The 23,655-nt window shown below is 41.3% G+C and overlaps 1 protein-coding gene across 1 annotated transcript in view; it reads left to right on the top strand.

Annotated features, from left to right (window-relative positions):
* The window catches only part of TRMT2B (tRNA methyltransferase 2 homolog B), a 50,636-nt gene that overhangs the window by 20,234 nt on the left and 6,747 nt on the right, over positions 1–23,655 (top strand). The window contains 10 exon segments of the mRNA XM_084788598.1: positions 6,396–6,516; positions 15,089–15,177; positions 17,105–17,199; positions 17,603–17,639; positions 17,643–17,820; positions 17,995–18,096; positions 19,062–19,064; positions 19,067–19,143; positions 19,145–19,181; positions 19,393–19,492. Of these exon segments, the coding sequence (XP_084644724.1) occupies positions 6,396–6,516; positions 15,089–15,177; positions 17,105–17,199; positions 17,603–17,639; positions 17,643–17,820; positions 17,995–18,096; positions 19,062–19,064; positions 19,067–19,143; positions 19,145–19,181; positions 19,393–19,492 (839 nt within the window).

Consider the following 23,655-nt stretch of genomic DNA (forward strand, 5'->3'; position numbering starts at 1 on the left):
AGGATCTTTTTTTTTCCTTTTTTGTCACTGTGCAGCTTCCTGTGCAAACTTCTGGCTGACTCCCTTCTCTTTACTTCAATCTTGCCACCAGAGTGCTTGGGCTGGAATTACATACTGGAACCACCGCATCTATTTTTTATGCTGGCTCTAGGGATAGAACTCAGGCCATCAAAATTATTAGGCAAGTGCTTTTACCTGCTGAGCCTTCTTGCCATTCCCAGATTTTGCCATGCACATACGATAAGTTTTTTTTCAGTGATATGAAAACTATTATATAAATCTGATAAATAGCATAAAATCAAAATGTGGATCCATATGTTGTCACTTTTATGCACTCACAAAACAGTTTCCCATTAGATTTGTTTGTGTTGAGTCAGAGTCATGATCCTCTTTTCTCAGGTTCCCAAGCATGTATGTTCTCAGCTGCCATCAGTATTTCATTGAGTGGTTTTGGCATTTGATCATTGCCTATCTGTATCATTCCATGAACAGTTGTAATGTGGGAATGACTGCAAGTCATCATTTCTTCATTTATTGCTTAGAATGATTCTTCTTCCTCTTCTTTTTTTTCTTTTTGATGGTATTGAGCCTTGTCTGTGGTAGACAACCACATTTACCCCTAAGCTACATCCCTAGTCGTAATTTTTGGTACATATAACTTTTCCTTATCCACTGTATAGTTATCTATCCTACTTGTATAGAAAAAGCAAAGGAACTAATTGATTCTTTCACATTCCTCAAATGGTGATCAGTTTGTTCATTTTGATATCATTATGAGCTCATGTATTTTTTAAAAAAGGTTTATTTTTAAAAATTACTGTGCATGTGTATATGCCTGTATACATGTATGTCCACACTATATGTGCAGTGCCCATAGAGTTCAGAAGAGGGTGCTCAATCTCTTAGAACCTGAGTTACCAGTAGTTGAGAGCCACTTGATGTGGGTGATAGGAACTGAACTCAGTTCTTGTGCAAGGGGAGTATATACTCTTAACCAATGAGCCATCTCTCCAGACTGAGAACTCATGGATTCTCACCACATTGATTATGTTTCAGTCCACTGAAGATGCTGAATCTATCTATTTATTTTTGCAAAGTATAAAATAACATAATCAATTTGAAAACCATTAACTAGTATTAACTTAGAGCAGCTGCATACTCTATTATTTATTAGGCAGCTCCAATCCTGTGTGGGTACTTAAGAGAGTTACATATTTAAAACACAAAATATGTCTACTATGTTCACAAAACACATTCATTAATATTACTAAATGTGAAAGCTTAGGTGCTTATAACCAGAAAGATGAATTGACGTGTTTATTGTCCAAGGAGACTGAGTTGTCACTGCCCACCACAATATGAACTGAGTCCTTGAACACCAAACTAAAGAAAATCCAGAACCAGCTTTACTCTTAGTAGTATTCCATTCACAAAAACTTCACAAGCATGAAAACTAATATACATTTGTTGTAAGTCAAGCAATATTTCTTACTTTTTTTCTTTTTCATAATAAAATATAATAAGATAAAGCAAACACTAACACATTGGAATTGGACAAAGCAAACAAAGAGAAAGAAAAGAGCCTAGGAGAAGTTACAAGAAACAGACAGAGACCCACTTGCCTCAAACTCAGGAATCCCATAAAAATCACTAAACTGGAAATAGGGTAAAAAGAAACCAGAAAATATATAAACAAAATAAAATTAAAATAATGATATACAATTTAGGCTGGGCGTGGTGGCACATGTCTTTAATCCCAGGACTCAGGAGGCAGAGGCAGGGGAATTGCTGTGAGTTTGAGGCCAGCCTGGTGTACAAAGTGAGTCCAGGACAGCCAAGGCTACACAGAGAAACCTTGTCTCGAAAAACCAGAAAAAAAATACACACACACACACACACACACACACACACATACACACACACACACACACACACAAAATTTAAAAAAAGAAAGGCCATTGCATAACACTGTGAGACAAGAAACCTCCAAAGATGCCATTGAGATCATGTTCTCTTGGCCATCTACTCCTGGGCATGGGGTCTACCCTCAAGAGTAGTTTGTTTCCCCAGAGAAACACCTTTGGAGGAAACTACATTTTCATTTGCAAGTGGTTATCAGTTAGGTATTGTTTTTGTTTTGTTCCATTTTGTCTTTTTGAGACAGGGTCTCTCCGTATAGTCCTGGCCATCCTGGAACTCACTCTGTAGACCAGGCTGGCCTCACACTTAAGAGATCCACCTGCCTCTGCCACTCAAGTACTGGGATTAAACGTGGGTTACCCAAGCAGTGCCCGGTATGGATCCCATCTCTCAGAGTAGGCCTTAAGTCAAATTGGATATTGGTTGGTTACTCCCACAAGTTGTTGTTGTTGGTTTTTTGAGACAGGGTTCCTGTGTTTAGCCTTGGGTGTTCTGGAACTGTAATTCATGCTGGTCTCACACTGACAGAGTTTGAGGCCTCTACCTCTGGAGTGCTGGCATGAAAGGAATTAGAAGTGGCCAGATGCCACTGCCTGGATCAATTGGAATTTGATTCTGAGTTAGGGATGGGGCCATGTGTCCATTTCTCCTTTCAGCTTTAGGGCCCCACCTGGTGCAGACTCTTGCAGGCCCTGTAACTCCAATCATGTTGATTAAGAGGACTTTGTTTTCTTGGGTCCTTCATCCCCTCTGGCTCTTACATTCTTTCTGCCTTCACTTCCACAGGATTCCCTGAGCCCTAAGGGGAGGGAGGGACTGAGTGTTTCAAGGGCTCTCACACTCTGCATAATGTTTGGTTGTGCGTGTCTGTGTTCCCATCTGCTGCCGGAGGAAGCTTCTCTGATGATGGCTCAGCAAGGCACTGATCTATGAGTATAGGGGTCATTTTATTACTGAGGGTTTCCCTCCTTGTTTTAAACCAGCAGGATTTGGTTTCACTCTTATCCCTGGGCTATTCAGTCTTGGGTTCTTGGTTACCCAGGCAGTGTCAGGTATGGGTTCCATCTCCCTGAGTGGGCCTTAAGTCAAATTAGATATTGGTTGGTAACTCTCAGAAGTTTTTTGTTGTTGTTGTTGTTGGTGATGGTTTTTTGTTTTGTTTTGTTTGTTTGTTTGTTTTTTGAGACAGGGTTTCCGCTGTGTAGCCTTGGCTCTCCTAGAACTAACTCTGTAGACCAGGCTGGGCTGGAACTCAGAGTTCCACCTGCCTCTGCCACTCCAGTGCTAGAATTAAAGGCATATATTACCACTGCCTGACCTATTCCAAGTTTTATGCCATTATTGCACTAGTATATCTTGCAGGGTAGACACCATTGTGGACCAAATGGTTTGTAGCTGGATTGGTGTTTACATATCTCCTTTCTTGTAACCAAAGATGCTAGAACATAGGGTTAAAGGCTCTATGAAGGCACCAGTTTGACTTCTCTGTGTTTAGTGAGTTGTGTTTGTGGGTGTTCTCAGCAATGGGGCACTGCTGTCAGTTTGTGGAGAAGAACTTAAATAGTCTTGGCAACAGTCTGGGTTATTGGCAGTTCCCATGGGACTCCTTTGGCTGTAACCCAGTCCAGGTACTGGAAGCTTCATGTGGTGACAAGAGATGGCTAGGTTAGGCTCTGTTTCTCCCATTATTTAATGGTTTCATTTAGATCACCTTCATATGTTTGTATTTTAGGATGCTTCTACTGTATTAGGTTTCCTTTTACTGCGGGGATGGGGGGGCATCCATCCGTAACATAACTATTTATTTCCCTTTCCTAGGGATATCTGTCTCCCCTAGCCCAGTCCTTACCCTTTTTAAAAAAGATTTTCTTTCTTTCTTTTCTTATTTATACAGTGCTCTGCCTGCATGTACCCCTGCACACCAGAAGAGGGCATTAGATCACATTATAGATGGTTGTGAGCCACCATGTGGTTGCTGGGAATTGAAGAACAGACTGTGCTCTTAACCCATCTTTCCAGCCCCAGTCCTTTATTCTTTTTTTTTTTTTTTTTTGGTTTTCCGAGACAGTGTTTCTCTGTGTAGCTTTGGCTGCCCTGGACTCGCCTTGTAGACCAGATTGTCCTCAAACCCACAGTGATCTGCCTACCTCTGCCTCCCAGCTGCTGAGATTCAAGGTGTGCACCACCACACCTGGCTTAGTCTTTTAATCTTATACCTAACATCCGTGCTTCTGCAGATTGTAGCTTGGTTATCATTGACTTAACAGCTAATATCTACATAAGTATATACATACCATATCTGGGTTACTTCACTCGGGGTGACTTTTTTCTAGTTCCATTTATTTACCTGTGAACTTCATGATATTATTTTTAACCCAAGAAATACTCCATTGTGTAAATGAACCACATTTTCTTTTTCCACTCTCTGGAGAGATACCCAGGTTGTTTCCAGTTTCTGGTTATTATAAATAGAGTGGCAATGAACATGGTTGGGCAAGTGTCTCTGTGATAGGATGAGGCATCCTTTGGGTATGTGCCCAGGAGTGGTATAGATGGATCTTGATATAGATTAATTTCCAGCTTCCTGAGGAACCCACACTGATTTCCATAGTGTCTCTACAGGTTTGCATTCATACCAGCAATGGATGAATGGTCCCCTTACTCATCTTGTTAGAGTGAGCTGTCATTTGTTTTATCATCTTAACCATACTGATAGATGTAACTTGAAATCCCAAAGTATTTTTGAATTGCATTTCCTGACTAAGGATGCTGAACATGAACATTTTTAAGTGTTTCTCAGCCATTTGAATTTCCTCTTTTCACAATTCTGTTTAGATCTGTATACCATTTTTAAATTAAGTTATTTGTTTTCTTGATATTTAGTTTTTGAATTTGTTATATATTTTAGATATTATCCCTCTATAGGATGTGTTACTGTTAAAAATATTTTCCCATTATGTAGGCTGCAGCTCTGTCCATTGCTGTGCAGAAGCTTTTCAGTTTCATGAGGTCCCATTTATTAATTGTTCTTAGAGCCTGTGCTAACAGTGTTTAGAAAGTCTTTTCCTGTGCCAATGAATTCAAGGCTATTCTCTACTTTTTCTTCTATAAGGCTCACTGTGTCTGATTTTATGTTGAAGTTTTTGATCTGTTTGGAGTTGAGCTTTGTATAGGGCAATAAGTATGGGTCTATTTGGATGTAGCCATCTAGTTCGACCAGCACTATTTGTTGAAGATGCCATAATTTTTCCTTTATGTATTTTAGGTTTTCTTTATCAAATATCAGGAATCCATAGGTGTGTGGGTTTATGTCTGGGTCTTTAGTTCAATTCCATTGATCAGTGGGTCTGTTTTTATCTAATACCATGTGATTTTTATTACTAAAACTCTAGAACAATTCAAAATCGGGGATGGAACTCTGGTGTTCCATATTTGGCCACCACCCCTTGGTGGGGAGGCCTGGTGGAACTCAGAGAAAGAATAAGCAGGCTACCAAGATGAGACTTGATAGTCTATGACCATAAAGTGGGGGAGGAGGTCCCCCTCAGTCATAGACCTAGGGGAGGGGAATAGGGGAAAGTGGGAGGGAGGGAGGAATGGGAGGGTACACGTGATGGGATTACAATTGAGTTGTAATCTGAATAAATTAATTGAATTAAAAACAACAAAATCTGGGGTGGTGGTATCTATAGCAGTTATTTTATTATTCAGGATTGTTTTAGCTATCTTCTTGAAAATTTTCCTTTCAAGATCTGTGAAGAGTTGTGTTGTAATTTTGATGGAGATTGCATTGAATCTGTAGATTGATTTGGTGGGATGGCCATTTTCACTATATTCATTCTACCAGTCCATGAGTGTAGAGGATCTTTCCATTTTCTCATATCTTCTTCTGTTTCCTTAATGTCTTAAATATTTTATCATACAAGCATTTGTTTGCTTGGTTAGACCAAGATATTATATATTATTTGAGGCTATTGTGAAGGATGTTGTTTTCCTGATTTCTTTCTCACTCTGTCATTTGCATACAGGAGGGTTACTAATCTTTGTGAGATAATTTTATATCCAGCTACTTTACTAAAAGTCTTTATCAGCAGTAGTTGTTTCTTAGTGGAATTTTTAGGAATCACTGTCATATCATATGCAAATAAAGACACTTTGACTTCTTCCTTTCCAATTTATATCCCCCTGATCTCCTTCAGTTGTCTTATTGCTCTATATAGAACTTTAAGTACTGTGTTGAATAGATATGGAGAGAATGAACAGCCCTGCCTTGTTCCTGGTTTTAGCAGGATTGCTTTGAGTGTCTCTCCACTTAATTGGTGTTGGCTAACAGCTTGCCATAAACTGCCTTTATTTTGTTGAGGCATGTTCCTTGTATCTCTGATATCTCCAGGACTGTATCATGAAGGGGCACTAGATTTTGTCAAATATCTTTCTGTATCTTATGAGGTGATCATGTGGTTTTCATCTTTCAGTTTGTTTATATGGTGGATTACATTTATCAATATATGTTTGTTGAACCATCCCTGCATCTCTGCAATAAAGTCTACTTGATCTTGGTGGATGATCTTTTTGATGTGTTCTTGGATTCAGTTTGTAAGTATTTATATATATATATATATATTTGCATCTATTTTTATAAGGGAAACGGGTCTATAATTTTCTTTGTTGGATCTTTTTGTGTTTTGGCTATCGGGGTAACTATAGACTCATAAAACAAACTGGGCAGTGTTCTTTCTATTTCTATTTTCTGGAATAATTCGAGGAATATTGGTGTTAGCTTTCTTTGAAAGCCTGTGAGAGGGGGGGCTGGAGAGATGGCTCAGTGGTTAAGAGCACTGTCTGCTCTTCCAGAGTTCCTGAGTTCAATTCCCAGCAACCATATAGTGGCTCACAACCATCTATAATGGGATCTGATGCCCTCTTCTGGTGTGCAGGCGTACATGCAGGCAGAACACTGTATACATAATAAATACATCTAAAATTAAAACAAAACAAAACAGTCTGTTAGAATGCTTCACTAAAACCATCTGGTCCTGAGATGTTTTTGCCTGGGAGATTTTTATTTACTGCATCTGTTTCACTGGGGGTTATGGGTCTGTTTAAATTGCTTGTCTGATCTTGATTTACCTTTGGTAAATGGTACGTATCAAAAAATTATCCATTTCAGTTGGGTGTGGTGCCATACACCTTTAATCCCAGCACTTGGGGAGGCAGAGGCAGGCGGATCTTTGTGAGTTCGAGGCCAGCCTGGTCTACAAAGCAAGTCCAGGACAGCCAAGGCTAACACAAAGAGACCCTGTCTCGAAAAACAAAACAAACAAACAAATTATCCATTTCATTTAGCTTTTCCAATTTTTGTGTGGAGTACAGATCTTTAAACTATGTCCTTATGAGTCTCTGGATTTCTTCAGTGTCTGTCATGTCCCCATTTAATGTATTTATTTCCAATTTGTTAAAAATTGGATTTACTTACTGTATTTTTTTGCATGAGTGTTTCATCTGAATGTATGTGTATTACTACATGTTTACCTGGTATCCACAGAGGTCAGAAGAGGGCATTGTCTTTCCTAGAACTGGACTTAAGAATTGTTGTAAGCTATCACATGGGAGATGGCAACCAAACTTAGGTACTCTATAAGAGCAACCAGTGCTGCTAACCTCTGACCCATCTCCTTAGCTGTATTAGCTCATTTTTATAGCCCACTGAGTCCAGTTAATGTGGCCTGCATGTGCATGGTGGTAGGTGTCTCTCAGCTGATGGGATTAGAGGTATGTATCCCTTTACCACTTATTTTCCAGTTCGGTGTTCAGGTTTTTAATCAAACACTGATTTTAGCTATATACTTTACCATATTTCTGCCTTCTGCAGTATCTTGTTCTTTAGGAAGAATAATTTATTGTGTATATTGTAAAGGAGCAATAGGCTGGGCAGATATTAGAGTACAGTCTGTATCCCTTTTTAGTACTTTATACTAGAAAAGCAGGAGCCTTTCCTAGACTTGTGTGGGTGATAAAGCTTGTGTCTCTTTCAGGCTCCCCTTGCGATGCTATGTCCTTTAGTTTTGAGACAGGCTCTTGTTATGTAGCCTAGGCTAGCCTTGAACTATCTATCTCCCTGATTCTGTCCTTTAAGTGCCAAGATTTGTGCCACCATAATCATCTTATCAGCTCATCTTTTTTTTTGGGAGAGGGGTGTGGTTTGGTTTATTTTTCTTCTTCTGTGTATGAGTGCTTTGCGTGTGTGTGTGTACGTGTGTGTGTGTGTGTGTGTGTGTGTGTACATGTGTACACGCATGCACGCGCGCACACGCGCGCCAGGTACCCCCAGAGGCCAGCTAACAGCATTTGGGATATGGTTAGCTTTCTGGAGAAAGTAAACATAGACTCAAGTGAGTGTCAAGTAGGCAAATAAGGTAAAAGTTACCCGGGGCCAGATCCTGTAGTGTGAGGTCATTGTAGGTTCCTTACCTTTTATTGTGGGTGAAATGGGAAGCTGGTAGAAGAAGTTGTGATGGGTAGGGGGTGCCATCATCTGATTGCTTTTTAACAGGATCACTTGCACACTTTAGTTTTGAGACAGGGTCTTTATTAGCCTAGGCTAGTCTTGTCCTTTCTGTCTCCCTGATCCTGTTTTTTAAGTGCCAAGATTATGTGCCACCACCTCCTCCTCTCTCCCTCTGATTCCCCTATCCCTCGAAATGACTCCCTTTTACTTCCATGCATTTAAAAAATTTGAGATATTTACGTATGAGAGAAAACACGGTATTTGCCTTTCTGAGTCTGCCTTCTTTTGCTTAATACGATAAACTCTCATCCACTTTCTTCCAAATGATATTATTTCCTTCTTCTTTACAGCTGTATAAAGCTCCATTGGGTATTATAGTCCATCTTTTTTTTTTTTTTTTGTCTATTCATCTCCTGATGGACATATAGGCTGGTTTCCCATTTTGGCTATTTTTAATGCAACAATAAACATAGATGTGCAGACATCTCTGTATTATGCTGGTCTGGGTTTCTTTGGGCATCAACCTTGTGCAATGGTACAGCTGAGTCAATAATGGTAGTTTTATTTTTAGGCTTTTGAAGACCCATACTGAAATTCCTAGTGGCAATCCTAATTCATACTCCCACTGACATGTCTATGCCTTCCCATCCCTGCCAGCATTTGTTGCTTGCTTCTTGCTGCTAATTGTGCTGGTGGGGGAGGGGGAGTCTCATACTTTTCATTTGCATTTCTGTGGAAAATAAGGATACTGAACATTATAAATATGGGGTTTGGGGCTCACATTTACTTTCTATGTATATTTTTTAGTCATGCTTTTGGAGAACTGTCCAGAAAATTTCACCCCGTATTGTGTGTTTGTTTGTTCTTTGAGTGTTTAATATTTGAGTTCCTTATGTAGTCTGGATATTAAGCTATGCTTAGACGCACAGCTAGCAAAGATTTTCTCATGTTTTCTTGCTTTCTCCTCAATCAGTAACTGTTCCATTTCTTGTTGTCATTAGTTTAAGGTATGGCCTAATAAATGCTTATTATTAGGCTTATAATTACTATGGTGGTATTATCTAACCCACTTTTATACTCAATAAAGGCACAGACACCTGATGTATTTTAGAATAGCCTAGTTTCACCTGAGGCAAGATAGATATTACCCCATAAGCTATCTTCATTTATATCCCAGCCTCCATCCCATGCCATCTGCTTCCAGTAATTTCTATTTGATTTACTTCCCATCCACAATCCCATAGTACTTATTAAGGTTGTTCATTTGGGCCATTTATTTCATGTGAGACTTCAGAGTTCCTCTTCTGGGTCCACATGGCTCTTTCTCTTTTTTTTTTCTTCCATTTTTAAATTTTTATTTTTTAAATAATTTATTCAGATTACATCCTGATTTTTATCCCTCAATTGTATCTTCTTGTTCCTCCCTCCCTCTTTCACCCTATTCCCCTCCCCAAGACCTGTGACAGAAGGGGACTTCATCCCCCACCATATGGTCATAGTCTATCAGGTCTCATCTGGATAGCCTGCTTACACTTCCTCTGAGTGCCACTAGGCCTCCCCACCAATGGGAATTGGTCAAATAGGGGGCACCAGAGTTCATGTCAGAGTCAGTCTCTGCTCTCCACACAGACATGGAGAATGTACTGTCCATTGGCTAGATCTGAATAGGGGGTGTACGTTTACTGCGTGCATCGCCCTTAGTTGGTACAGCAGTTTGTGCATTCCCCCTGGGTCCAGATCCACCAGCCTTGATGGTCTTCTTGTATGGTTCCAGGGCCCTTTGTGTCCTTTTATTTCACCATTCTTCCATACCACTCTCACCTGGAGTCCAGTCATTGAGTCCCAGCATCTGTCCCAATCCCCCGCTAAGTGAAGACTCTCAGAGGACAGCCATGTTGAGCTAGAATCCACATATAAGTTGAGTATATACCATGTGTGTCTTTTTGGGGTCTGGGTTAACTCACTCAGAACGATCATGATAATTTCTAGTTCTATCCATTTGCCTGCAAATTTCAGGATTTCCTTGTTTTGAATAGTACTCCATTGTGTAAATGTACTACAGTTTCTTTATCCATTCTTCGACTGAGGGACATCTAGGTTGTTTACAGGTTCTGGCTATTACAAATAAGGGTGCTATGAACACAGTTGAGCATATGCCCTTGTTGTGTGGTGGAGCATCTTATTCCATGGCGATTCTTCCCCCTTTTCCTCCTCTGTCCCATCTGCCTCTCCTTCCCAAGCTTTTCTCTGCTCAAAGCCTGAACAACTTCACTCTGCCCCTTCCTTCTGCCTTGCCCAGGTGTGGGCCTTTTATTCAGCCAAGCAGGGTGGCAAGGTTCAGGGCAGCAACTAGATCTGCAAGCCAGTAATTAGCATCAAAATACATAGCATCAGAGCAACCTCCAACAATTTCCTGTTTAGAGATTTTTTTGTTGTTGTTTTGTTTTTCAAGGCAGGGTTTCTCTGTATAACAGGTCTGGCTGTCCTGGAACCAACTCTCTTTCTTGACCAGGCTGGCCTGGAATTCACAGACATCCACCTGCCTCTGTTTCCCAAGTGCAAGGATAAAGACATACACCACTATACCTGGCATTTATTGTTCAGAGACTATTAATCTGACTGAGTCAACAGAGTTATTTTGTGAGACATACAGCCTTAGGTGACTTCATTGTTATGTGAACACCATGAGTGTACTTATACAAACTTCTGTGGTGTAGCCTACTAAACACGTAGGCTCTATGGTATGAGTTCAGCCTGTTGTTTATAGAGGCAGAGTAAACAAAAGAACACAAGAACATTCAAATGCATGAGAAAATGACACAATCACGAGGTGCTGTAAACACTGGATCTATGAGGCTGCCGCCAGTGTAATTCAGTGTTATGCTTTAGAATGAGTGTTAAATGTATGAGTAATATACCATGAAATAATAAAAATATAAGAAATATATAATGCAGTTAGCAGTCATATATTATCATCATCAAGTATTATCCACTATAAATCATTGTATATGTTGTTCTTTTATATGCTTCCAGTAGAGTAGGATTTTGTTGAACCAGCAGTCTAGGAAAAGAGGAGGAGCTGGTAAATGGGACTGAAAGGGAACAGTTTGTGAAGTAGGATAGTGATATTCTGGGAGCCAAACCATGAGAAGACACACTGTGTTCAGTTGCTGAAGAGGGACCCTTAGACTTCTGGACTAGGTAGTTGGTGACTTTCATGTAAACAGTTTAGGTGGAGTGATGGGAACCTTATTTAAGTGGTTAAATAGAAGAATTGTGAGTTTGGCTACAGTGTGAAAAAAAGAAGCAGAGTATTAGCTAATAGGGAATGTGGACAGGGTGTCATGTAGCCCAAGCTGACATCAAGCTCACTATACAACTGAGGATTATCCTGACTTCTCTGTGGTCCTATTTCCCATCTCCCATCTTACAAGTTCTGGGATTGCAGAACTCTTTCTTTTAAACACATTAAAAACATGTTTGTTTATTTTATTGCGTGTTTTGCCTGCATGCATGTATGCGTACCCGGTGCATGCCTGATGCCCACAGAGGCCAGGAAACAGGATTGGATCACCTGCAAGTAGAGTTACAGATGGCTGTAAGCTGACACCTTGGTGCTGGAACCAAACCAAGATCCTGTGGGAGAGCAGCCAATGCTCTTGACTGCTGATCCATCCCTCCAGCCCCTGCTTGATATTTTTTTTTTTGTAAGTGAGAGTGAAAGAATGCTTGTCTGTTAATGGGAATGATCTAGCACTGAGGCAGAAAATGATATTTTAGGAGAGAAAAAAAGGAGAGAGAATTGTTAGAAAAAAGGGCTTAAGTAACAATACATTTTCTTTCTTCTTTGTTTCATCTGAGTAGGATTTCTAGATCAAATATTGTTCTATTTTAATGAGAAGATGTGTCAAGTCTTAGTACTCAAGAGTTCTCATGCAAAACCAGGAGTCACTCTTCAGTTTACAATGGTCATACAGTGATGCAGTTGTAGTTTGTATTTCTGTATACATTATTTTCAGATTAGGCTTAATTTTTCAACCATTGTCTTTCCAAGACCTCTGACATTTGAATCTTGATTCCAAAAAGCATCCCTTTGTAACAAGAAAGTAAATAACCATTGAACTGGTCCTGTATCAAAACTACCAATCCCAAGATTTGAAAAATATGTTCACTGTACTTAAACATATCCTCTGAATAGGAAATGATAGGAGGAGTGATAAAAGTGTAGCCTTCATTGATCTTATCTTTGCAGGTAGCTATTTTTTTTTTTGGTATAACTTCCCCTTCCCTAAATAATCTGGGGTTTGTTTGAAAGTATGGTAGACCTAGATTTTATGTAATGGGAGAATAAAGGACATACAAATCAGACAGTGTGTCCTATTGTAGTACCAAGTGGCTTCTGTTTGAAAAGTTTTGTTTTAACGATTTTTTTGGTATGATTTTATAGATCAAGTCCAGGGCCTTGTGCATATTACCAAGTCCTCTACCAATGAGCTGCATCCCTGTTTTTGACTTTAAGAGACTGAGATCATAGCATCAAAGTAGAATTGTACTCAATTTGTATTTTCCAGGAGGAAATGGAGGACTGGACTAAGCTGTAATATAGTTGGCATCAGACTGTATGTTTGAGAAATGACAAGCTTGCGCCAGGAAGTCACAAGTAAGAATGAATCACAGTAGCTTAGTGAGGCATTAGGAAGCGGTGCCAGGAATAACCCACAGAAATGGAAGTTTCTGATATTCAATATCTCATACAGAATAACCTGAGGTCTTACATAGTAGGTTTTTTATTTATTCATTCATATCTACTTTCATAACTATTATTGAGCATGTGTTATGTGCCAGGTTGAGGATATCATGCTAAACCTTCACGAAACTTAGAGTTCAGAACATAAAGAATGGTAATGACCTCCATAAGGTCACAGGGCAAGGATTGGCTGCATAGCCTCGGCAAGCCTGCAACTCAGGATCCTTCTGTTTCAGCCTCCTGAGTGCTAGGATTATAGATACGTGTTTACGCAGCTGGCCAAAGAGCATGGCTTTTTTTTTAATGTCACTTTTCTTCTTAGGGCTGCTTAAGTAAATTACCACAGGCCAGAGATATAAACAGCAGTTTAGTTCCTTCCTGTTTGGAGCCTATAAGTCTAAGATCAGGGTCTAGCAGGTTTGTTTGTTCCTCAGGCCTATGGCTAACTTTTTTCTGCGGCCCTATATGGTCTTTACTCTTCATATTTAGCCCTGGTGTTTTTCTGTGTGCTAACATTCCTATAGTAGCCTCCTCCTCTTCCTGCTCCTCCTCCTGCTCCTCCTGCTCCTGCTCCTCCTCTTCCTCCTCCTCCTCTGCTGGTTCTTCTTTCTTTGCCTTCCCTCTCTTCTTCCTCCTCCTCTTCTTCTTTTTCTTCTTCTTCATCCTCCTCTTTCTTCCCCCTTCTTTCCTCTTCATCCTTTTAGACAGAGTCCCATGTAATCCAGGCTAGCTTCAAACTTGTTATGTAGACAAGGATGACCTTGAACTTTTGATCTTCCTGCTTCTACCTTCCAAGGTATTACAGGTATGTGCCATCATGCCCTGTTCCTTTTTTTTTTCTTTTCTTTTTCATTTTTTTTGGCTTTTTAACTTTAATTTTATTAATTTATTCAGATTACAACTCAATTGTTATCCCATCACTTGTATCCTCCCATTCTTCCCTCCCTCCTGCTTTCACCATATTCCTCTCCCCTAGGTCCCCTAGGACCTCCTCCCCCACTATATGGTCATAGGTTATCAAGTCTCATCTTGGTAGCCTGCTTATCCTTTCTCTGAGTGCCATCAGGCCTCCCCACCAAGGGGAGGTGGACAAATATGGGGCACCAGAGTTCATGTCAGAGTCAGTCCTCACTCTTCACATAACTGAGGAGAATGACCTGTCAATTGGGTAGATCAGAGTATGGGTTCGATGTTTACTATATATGTTGTCCTTGGTTAGTGCAACAGTTTGATCAGACCCCCCTGCATGCCCTGTTCTTATGCAGTGCTGGAGATGGGAAATGCAGTACTTGATGTGTGGCAGGCAAGCACTCTCTCAGATGAGCTGTAACTACCCCCACCTCTCCTCTTTTTATAAAGATGCTGGTCGGATTGGATTGACTGTGCTTAATCGCTTCCTTTCAATTTAATCATCTCTTAATTTTATGTACTTTTTCAGGGGGTTTATAAGACATGTGTAGCCTTGGCTGTCCTGGTCTCACTTTGTAGACCAAGCTGGGCTTGAACTCACAAAGATCCTCCTGCCACTGCTTTTCCGAGTGCTGGGGTTACAGGAGTGTGCCACCACACCTGGCTAATTTTGTATATTTTGAGAGTCTGACTAGGTAGCCTAGAGTAATGTTAAAGACCACAGGCTCTTGAATCCTTGAAGTATGTTGACTATCATGCCTGGCTTCCTTACTCACCTCATTAAAGATCTGTTTCCACATACAGTCATGTTCTGAGAATCTGAGAGTAAAGGTTTCAACATACACATTTTGGGGAGCATAATACAACCTTGAACAATGACCCAGAGTGAATAGTGAGTTGTGGGACTTGTTCCCTTTGCCTATATATAATATCAGTTTCTTTTTAGTACTGTGGAGAGTTCCTTCCACAGTCTTCAGTGGAACCCTATCTTCTGTTTTATGAAGGTGGACACCGGCGTGAGTGCACAATTCAAACTAATAGCCAAGGACACACAATGGCTGTTGTCACGTTTCATCCTCAGGGACTAAGTCAGGTAAGTCTAGCAGGATAATAAGTGACTTCTATAGTACCTCTATACTATTCCTCAGTTTTTTTTTTGTTTTTGTTTTTTTTTTTAAGTTTTAGAGCAGATGGCAGAAACTCTACATCCATAGAATTTTGTTTGGTTTTTGAAACAAGGTTTCTCTGTGTAGCCTTGGATGTCCTGGACTCACTCTGTAGACCAGCCTGGCCTTGAACTCACAGAGATCCACCTGCCTCTGCTTCCCTGAGTGCTAGGATGAAAGGTGTGCGCCACCACATCCAGCTCATAGAATATTTGTGTAGGTTAGAGAGCAGGTTTGATGACGAAGAGTTGGTAAGAACATAATATAATGTAAGCATACTGCTTCCATAAATAAATCACAAAGACTGGCTAGGTTACCCCACATAATTACCATACTTGGACTCCCAAGTATTTTCATAAGAACTTTGCTTATAGTAGTAGAAGCTACTGAATCTAGAAGCTATTTGCATAGAGATTTGCATGTCCGACTTTTATAATTGAAATACTCCACACACCCATAGTGGTGAACAAAGCAGTCTTCCAAATTATGCTTTACATTTGTAATGCGTGTAACACTTTCAGACTGTGTTCTAGTCTGCTCTCTGTTGCTGTGATAAAAACCATGACTAAGCAACTTGGGGAAGAAAGCATTTCTTTCACCTTATAGTTCACAGTGAATCATGAAGGGATGCCAGAGAAAGAATTCAAGGCAGGAACCCAGAGGCAATAGCTGAAGTAGAGGGCATGGAGGCATGCTACTTACTGGCTAGGCTTTCTCCAAACAGCCATCAGTTGAGAAGATGTCCAGTAGCCGTGTCCACAGGCCAGTCTCATGGAGGCAATTCCTCAACTGAGGCTCCTTTTGCCTACATCACTGCAGCACGTGTCCTGTTGATAAGACAACAGCAAAACCCCAACCAGCACAGATAGACTGGTATGGAAATACCCCCATACTTAGCTGACTCTCTCAACTGCCTTATGAAGTATGCGTGCATACGAGGAATGTTAGTTACCCCCTTCATTTTATAGATTTAACAGATGGAGGGAGTCATAGTCACATGGAAGTTAAAGGGCCAGTTAACTACAAAGCGATGATTTGACTCTGAGTCCTTTGATTCCTAGGCTGCTCTTTTAAATTCTGTAGCTTTGACATGGCTTATAACCCCGTGTTTGTATGCTAAGCTAGTCTGTAGTGATTAGCAATATTAGAATTCTATTATGTTCTGTAGTCAGAAGAAAAAGGAGTTGCCATGTTCATTAATTTCTTTCTTTCTTTCTTTTTTTTTTTTACATTTAATTGAATGTCAGAGAACAAATGGTGTGCCGGTTCTCTCCTTCCAGCATATGGGATCCAGGGGGCTAAATTCAGGTCATTCAGCTTGATCGCAAGTTCCTTTACGTACTCAGCCATCTTGCTGGCCCAGCATGTTTTTTCTTTTCTGTTTCCCAGTTCATTTCTTCTAGGACTCATATCTTCAGTGGTGATATTTGAGTGGGTGGTTGGGATAGCAGAAGCAGAGAAATACGAAGGGATCTGAAAGGTTATTTTTTGTGCGTGATGGGACAGAAGCTTAGTTTAGCTCCTTGTTTATAAGAATAACTCACACTTTTCTTTGGAGAACTATTAGAGGCTTGTGCTAGAGAAAGTGCCAGTTCTATTGTATGAGATTTGTCAGAAGCTGAAAGGCCAAGCAGTGCTTCTGCTGAGATGTGAAAATAGCCTGTTGTTGTTGTTGTTGTTGTTTTTGTCCTGCTGTCCTGCAGAACAGTGCTTTATGCTAAGTGTTATTTATGATAGGATCTGAGAACTATGTCTTTTTGTCTGACTACTGTGGGGCTGATTACTGTAGCTAACAGCAAGAGAATTCGTCAGAGATGAGTCGTTGCTTGACTCTTGACTTCCCACTCTGGGCAGGAGGAGGTCTATATTCAGATGGTGACCTTGAAGGATGTTTTCACTAAAGGCCCTGGATCACTCTGTGACTTGACCTCACTCTATTTTCAGGAGAGGTAAGCCTGGGGCAGCCAGACAGGAAGGAGGAGGTTGCAGGCTTGTAGAGCCTGGGTTTATGGTTGCCCTGCTGATGGTGAACTGCTGAGAGCGGAGGCCCACAAGCTAGTTAGACCTGCTTTTCATACATCTGTCACATCCGGGAACCCAGGCTAGTATACAAAAGTGAAGTGGGGCATGGTGCCCTTTAGCTTCTCAAAATCAAAACAAAAGGAATGTAAAATGAGAGTGTGTACATGTACCCCCGTCCGTGAAGAATGCAGTTTGTACAGAAGTCTCAGGGCCATGGCAAGAAAAGCTGTGTCTCCCAGCTGAGAGGCTTGGGCTGCCCCTTCCAGCAAATCTGTAAGGGGCGTAATGCTCTGCCATTCTAAACTGCTGTCTTTCTTTACTCTTTCCTAGAACCATGACCCGTTGCAGCCATCAGCAGTCCCCCTACTAGCTCCTGTTTGGGGAACCCCACATCTTTGAAGATCTTCTGGGCTTGAAGATCTGCATCTCTCCAGATGCTTTTTTCCAGATGAATAATACTGCTGGTGCAGAGATGCTGTATTGGACCATCGGGGAGCTGAGTGGCGTGAACTCTGATAGCATCCTCCTGGACATTTGCTGTGGAACAGGCAAGTGGCCACCCAAGGAAGAGTCTGTGCTGTCTAGCTCTCACATGCCATCTACCCAGAACTTAAGGTCTTTTCAGTGGTGGCAGTAGGGGAAGAGGGGGAGATAGTGTTGATGGTAAAAATATAGCCAGTGGTTTAAAACACAAAAAAATCTCTTATTTCTGACTTCTCCAGGTGTGATTGGTCTTTCTCTTGCCTGGCGTGTCTCCCAGGTTTTTGGTCTCGAGCTGGTGGAGCAGGCAGTAAAGGATGCCCAGAGGACTGCAGCCTTCAATGGTACCTAGATCAGATTCTGCAGAGAAATCAAGAGCTGGAGTTGAGGGACTATTAATACAGCTGAGTGGCACACTGTTTGCTTAGCATGTAGAAGCCCAGGGGTCGATTACCAGCACTATAAAAAAAACAAACAGACAGAAATGCAGTTGCTTCTGTACAAAGTGCAGACCTATTGTATCTCCAGCTTACAGGGAGGCAGAGTTCTAGAGTAGCCGGAGATGGATCTTCATGTTTTCTAGAAGAGGCCCTAACAATGTTTTCTCTTATTGGTCCAGAGAAGAGCACAAGGTACGTACAAGCCTAGTTGGTAGGAAGGGAAATGATAACATCGTGAACATAATAGAAGAATCTGCGTTAATTAGACTCTGAAGGCATCAGAGCCTAATGCAGTTGGTTTTAAACTTAAGAGTTTCGGCCTGGCATTGGGGTCAACAACTTTAATCCCAGCACTCAGGAAGCAGAAGGAGAGACAGGTGGATCTCTGTGTGCTCGAGGCTATACCTGGTCTACACAGGCTTATCTTCTTTCCTTTATTCTGCTTCTAGACAATTTCTTTAGTTGTTTTATTGTTGTTGTTGTTGTTGTTGTTGTTACTGTTATTATTTCAATGCAACCAGGACTGACCTTGAAAGCCTTATCTCTTTCTTTTGCCTCTCAAGTGCTGGGATTATAGATGTGTGCTAACACGCCCAATTTCCAGACAGTTCTTGAAGTACCAAATGGACACTTGTGATGGAGCAGGAGGAGCACTGGAGTGAGAGAGAAGGTTTTTGTTGTGTTCTTTCGTGCTGTGTGTCGAGTCACTTTAGCAGCAAGCCCAAGAGTGTTTCTTCCTTTGCCCTTTAGAAGTACAATGGAGCGAAAGGGAATGGTAGGACCCTGGTTGCTATGTAATACAGTTCTATAAAGCTGAAGCTTCCCACTTGTTGGGCTCATGTTTTGTCACATGGCCCTCTCTTCCACAGTGTCACCAACTGTGAATTTCATGCTGGTAGAGCAGAGAAGATTTTGCCAGAACTGTTAAAGTCACAGAAAGATGAGAAGCTAACTGTTGGCAGTGATGAACCCTGCTCGTGCTGGACTGCGTAAGGAAGACAGGGCAGCTTGGGTGTTCCCCATGGCGTCTACCTGTTTCTGTGTCTGTATTCCCATACCAGGCTAAGGGGCTCCCTATGAGGAAGCCCTGGAGCAGTGTCTCCATGCCTTAGCGATCCTTAGTGCTTCTTGGCATAGGGTTTGGAATAGCGGGGATTGTTATGCTGGTTAAATCTACTAAAGATGTGTTCACTCCTTCAGATTACCAAGTGGTGCAAGCCATTCGAAACTGCGGGGCCATCCACACTCTAGTATTTGTTTCCTGCAAGCCCCATGGAGAAAGCATGAGGAACTTCATTGAGTGAGTCCTGCCTTTTTTTTTCTGTATTCTTTTTCCATGAGCTGGGGATGTAGCTCAGTTGATAGAGTAACTGGCTACCATATATGCCCCGGGTTTGATAATCTGCACCACATAAAACTGAGGAGGAGTGGTAGAGCAGGAGGATTCGAAGTTCAAGATGATCCTTGCTTTGCAGTAAGTGAGATCGAAGCCAGTGTGGGATAAGCAAGACCCAGTCTCATTAAAAAAGCAAAAACTCAAAACTATTTTTCTAAAAATCAGAATAGTCCATGCAATATATCCTGATTATGGTTTCCTCTCTATCCACTCCTCCCAGTTTCTCCTCCCCTCCCCTTCCCTCTGGATGCACTCCCAGTCTGTCTCTTATTAGAAAAGAACAGGCTAGCTAGGCAATGGTGGCGCACGCCTGTAATCCCAGAATTTAGCACCAGGGAGGCAGAGGCAGGTAGATCTCCGAGTTCAAGGCCAGCCTGGTCTACAGAGTGAGTTCCAAGACAGCCAGGGCTACACAGAGAAACCCTGTCTCGAAAAAAAAACTAAAAGAAAAAGGAAAGGAAAGAAAGAAAAGAACAGGCTTCCAAGAGATGATACATGACAAAAACAAAACATATTAGGATGAAGCAAAAACCATAATATCAATATTGGACACAATAGTTCAACTGGAGGAAAAGAGTCCCAAGAATAGGCAAAAGTAAAAGATCCACTCATTCTCATAATCAGTTCTATAAAAATACTAAGCTAATAGCTATAATACATATGCGGAGGACCTTGTGTAGGCCTTGTGCTTGCTTTTTCAGCCTCTGTGAGCTCACATGTGCCTTGTTTAGCTGATTCAGAGACCCTTATTCTCCTGGTGGTCTCTATCCTCTGTGACATACATGCAGGGAAAACACCTCACACACATAAACCAAGATAAATCTTTTTTTAAAAGTATACAGTTCAATGAGTTTTGGCTGGCTCATTTTCAGACTCATGTAGCCATCACCACCATCTTAATCTTAAGTCCAGAGTATTTTTGTCTTCTCAAAACAAAACTGTACCTTTTAGCATCACTGCGCAGCTCCACCCCTGCTGTCTGACCCAAGGCAACCTGTAATGTACTTTCTGCTTATAGATTTGCTTGGCATTTCATTAAATCGAATTGTGCCATTTACTTACATGGTTCTTTGCATTTTCTTTCACTTAGCATAATGTATGTGATGTTCATCTGTGTTTAAACACTTATCAGTCCTTTTTCCTTTTTGTTTGCTTGTTTGTTTTGTTTTTGAGACAGGATTTCTCTGTGTAGCTTTTATGAGTAATGTTGCAACGGATATTCATGTGCAAGTCTGTCTTTCTTTCTTTCTTTCTTTCTTTTTTTTTTTTTTTGGTTTTGCAAGACAGGGTTTCTCTGTGTAGCCTTGGCTGCCCTCGACTAACTTTGTAGACCAGGCTGGCCTAGAACTCACAGTGATCCGCCTGCCTCTGCCTCCAGAATGCTAGGATTAAAGGCGTGTGCCACCACTGCCCAGCTCATGTATTTTTTTGAGAAAGACCTGGGGGAGTTTAACCTTTTGAGGAACTTCAGTTGGTTTTCTAAGCTGCTGCTCTATTGTACCAACAGTAGTAGAAGGACATTCTAAAGTCTCTGTATCTTCACCAAGTCTTCTTATTGGCTTTAAACAATTTTTTACGATGCTGGCAATCAATCCCTGGACCACTTGTATGTTTCCAGTGAGGTATATGATAAGCTTTTGTTTCTGCCTTTTTTCTTATAATGGAGTTCACGGCAAGTGGCATCTTGTAGTGCTTTTTCTTTGCATTTCTCCAATGGCTAAAGATTTTTGAGTGCTTTGTTTCTTTTTAAATTGATTTTATTTTTCATTAATTTATTTATTTACTTTATATCCCGATCAGAATTTCCCTTCCTTTGTCTCTTCTCAGTCCCTCTCTCTCACCTCCCCTCCCTACCCCTATGTACCTCCCTGTCTTCTCAGAGAAGGGAGGCCACCCATGGTTATCAACCTGCCTTGGCATATCAAGTAGGACTGGGCACATCGTCTTCTATTGAAGGCAGCTCAGTAAGGGGAAAGGGATCCAAAGGCAGGCAGCAGAGTTAGAGACAGCCTTAGTTGTTAGAGGTCCCCCATGAGGACCAAGCTGCACATCTGTTACATATGTGGTGGGGGGAGCCTAGGACCACCCCATGGATGCTTTCTGGCTGGTGGTTCAGTCTCTGTGGGCCTCCATGGGGCAAGGTTAGTTAATTCTGTAGGTTCCTTGTGGTGTCCTTGACCTCTCTGGCTCTTTCAATCCTTTCTCCCCCTTCTTTCATAACATTCCCGAAGCTCTGCCTATTGTTTTGCTGTGAGTCTCCGCATCTTTTTCCATCAGCTGTTGGGTGAAGCCACTCAGAGGATAGTTATACTAGGCTCCTTTTTGTACTTACAGCAGAATATCATTAATAGTGTCAAGAGTTGGTTCCCTCTCATGGTATTTGACCCAAGTTGTACCACTCATTGGTTGGCTAGTTTGAAGGTTTTGCATGTGGGTTGGTGTCCCTTTCCCTCCACTGGAAGTCCTGCCTGGCTACAGGAAGTATATCCCCCTCCATATACCCCTCTGGTAGGAGTCTCAGCTAGGTCATCACCATAATCTCCCTGGAGCCTCCTGCTTCCTAGAGATGCCTGCCCCCACTGATTCTGTTCTCTCATCCAGCCTTCTTCCCTGTTCTCCCCATACCAGACGCCAGCCTTCGCTTCCCTCCCCACCCTCCTTCCCTCCCAGTTCCCTCCCTCCATCTTCTTAAGATGCCTATTTTATTTCCCCTTCTGAGTGAGATTCAAGCATCATCCCTTGGGCCTTCCTTGTAACTTAGCTTCTTTGGGTCTGTGGATTGTAGTATGGTTATCTTGTAATTTATGGCTAATATCCATGTATAAATAAGTATATACCATGCATGTCTTTCTGGGTCTGGGTTACCTCACTCAGGCTGATCTTTTCTAGTTCCATCCATTTGCCTGCAAATTTCAGGATTTCCTTGTTTTTAATAGCTGAGTAGTATTCCATTGTGTAAGTGTACCTCAGTTTCTTTGTCCATTCTTCAACTGAGGGACACTTAGGCTGTTTCCATGATCTGGCTATTATGAATAAGGCTGCTATGAACATGGTTGAGCACATTTTCTTGTTGTGTGCTGGAGCATCTTCTGGGTATATTCTAAGGAGTGGAATATCTGGGTCTTGAGGAAGCCTTATTCCCAGTTTTCTGAGAAGCACTAGATTGATTTCCAAAGTCATTGTACTAGTTTGCATTCCCACCAGCAATGGAGGAGTGTTCCTCTTTCTTTACATCCTTGCCAGCATATGCTGTCACTTGAGTTTTTGATCTTAGCCATTCTGATGTGTGTAAGATGGAATCTCAGAGTCGTTTTGATTTGCATTTCCCTGATTCAAGATTCCTCTGTTGAGAATTCTGTTTAGCTCTACCCCGTTTTTAATTGGGTTATTTGGTTTGTTAGAGTTTTAAGAGTTCTTTATACATCTTGGATTTCCCCAATTTTTGAGTGCTTTTTTAAAAAAAATATATCTTATTTGTATTTTTCTTTAGAGATAGTTTTGTATATTCCAAGCTGACTTCAAACTCACTATATATTACAGAATGACCTTAAATTTGTGGTTTCCAGCCTTCATGTCCTGAGTGCTGGGAGTATGGGAATGGACCACTTGAGTCTACTTGTAAAGAGCTCAGGGCTTTGTGCATACTAGGGCTAGCACTCTACTAACTGAGCTACTTCTCAGGCTCCTGTTTTGGTCATTTGTAAAACTTTAGATATTTACAGGTTAACACAAGATTCAGCTCTTACGCGTGTCTTTAACTGGGTTGATGTTTTAGTATTGCGGTTTTAGAATTCATCTGTATATCCGGTAGGGGCCCCGTGTGAAGTATGTGAGTTGAAAAAAGAAATCCATCCCCACTTCTAGTTGCTCCCTGTGTGTATGTCTCTGTATATGTTCATGAGTGTTGCTAGACATCAAATCCATGCCTTCACACAAGCCAGTGAGTATTCTGCTGCTACTAAGCCACATCCCCAATTCCTTCTCTTCGTCGTCTTCCTCATCTACCTTCTCTTCCTCTTTTTCCTTCTTCATCTGTCTTTTTGAGACACAGTTTCACTATGTAGCCC

This window comes from Acomys minous (genome assembly GCF_964271855.1).
Source record: "Acomys minous genome assembly, chromosome: 7".
Lineage (NCBI taxonomy): Eukaryota > Metazoa > Chordata > Mammalia > Rodentia > Muridae > Acomys > Acomys minous.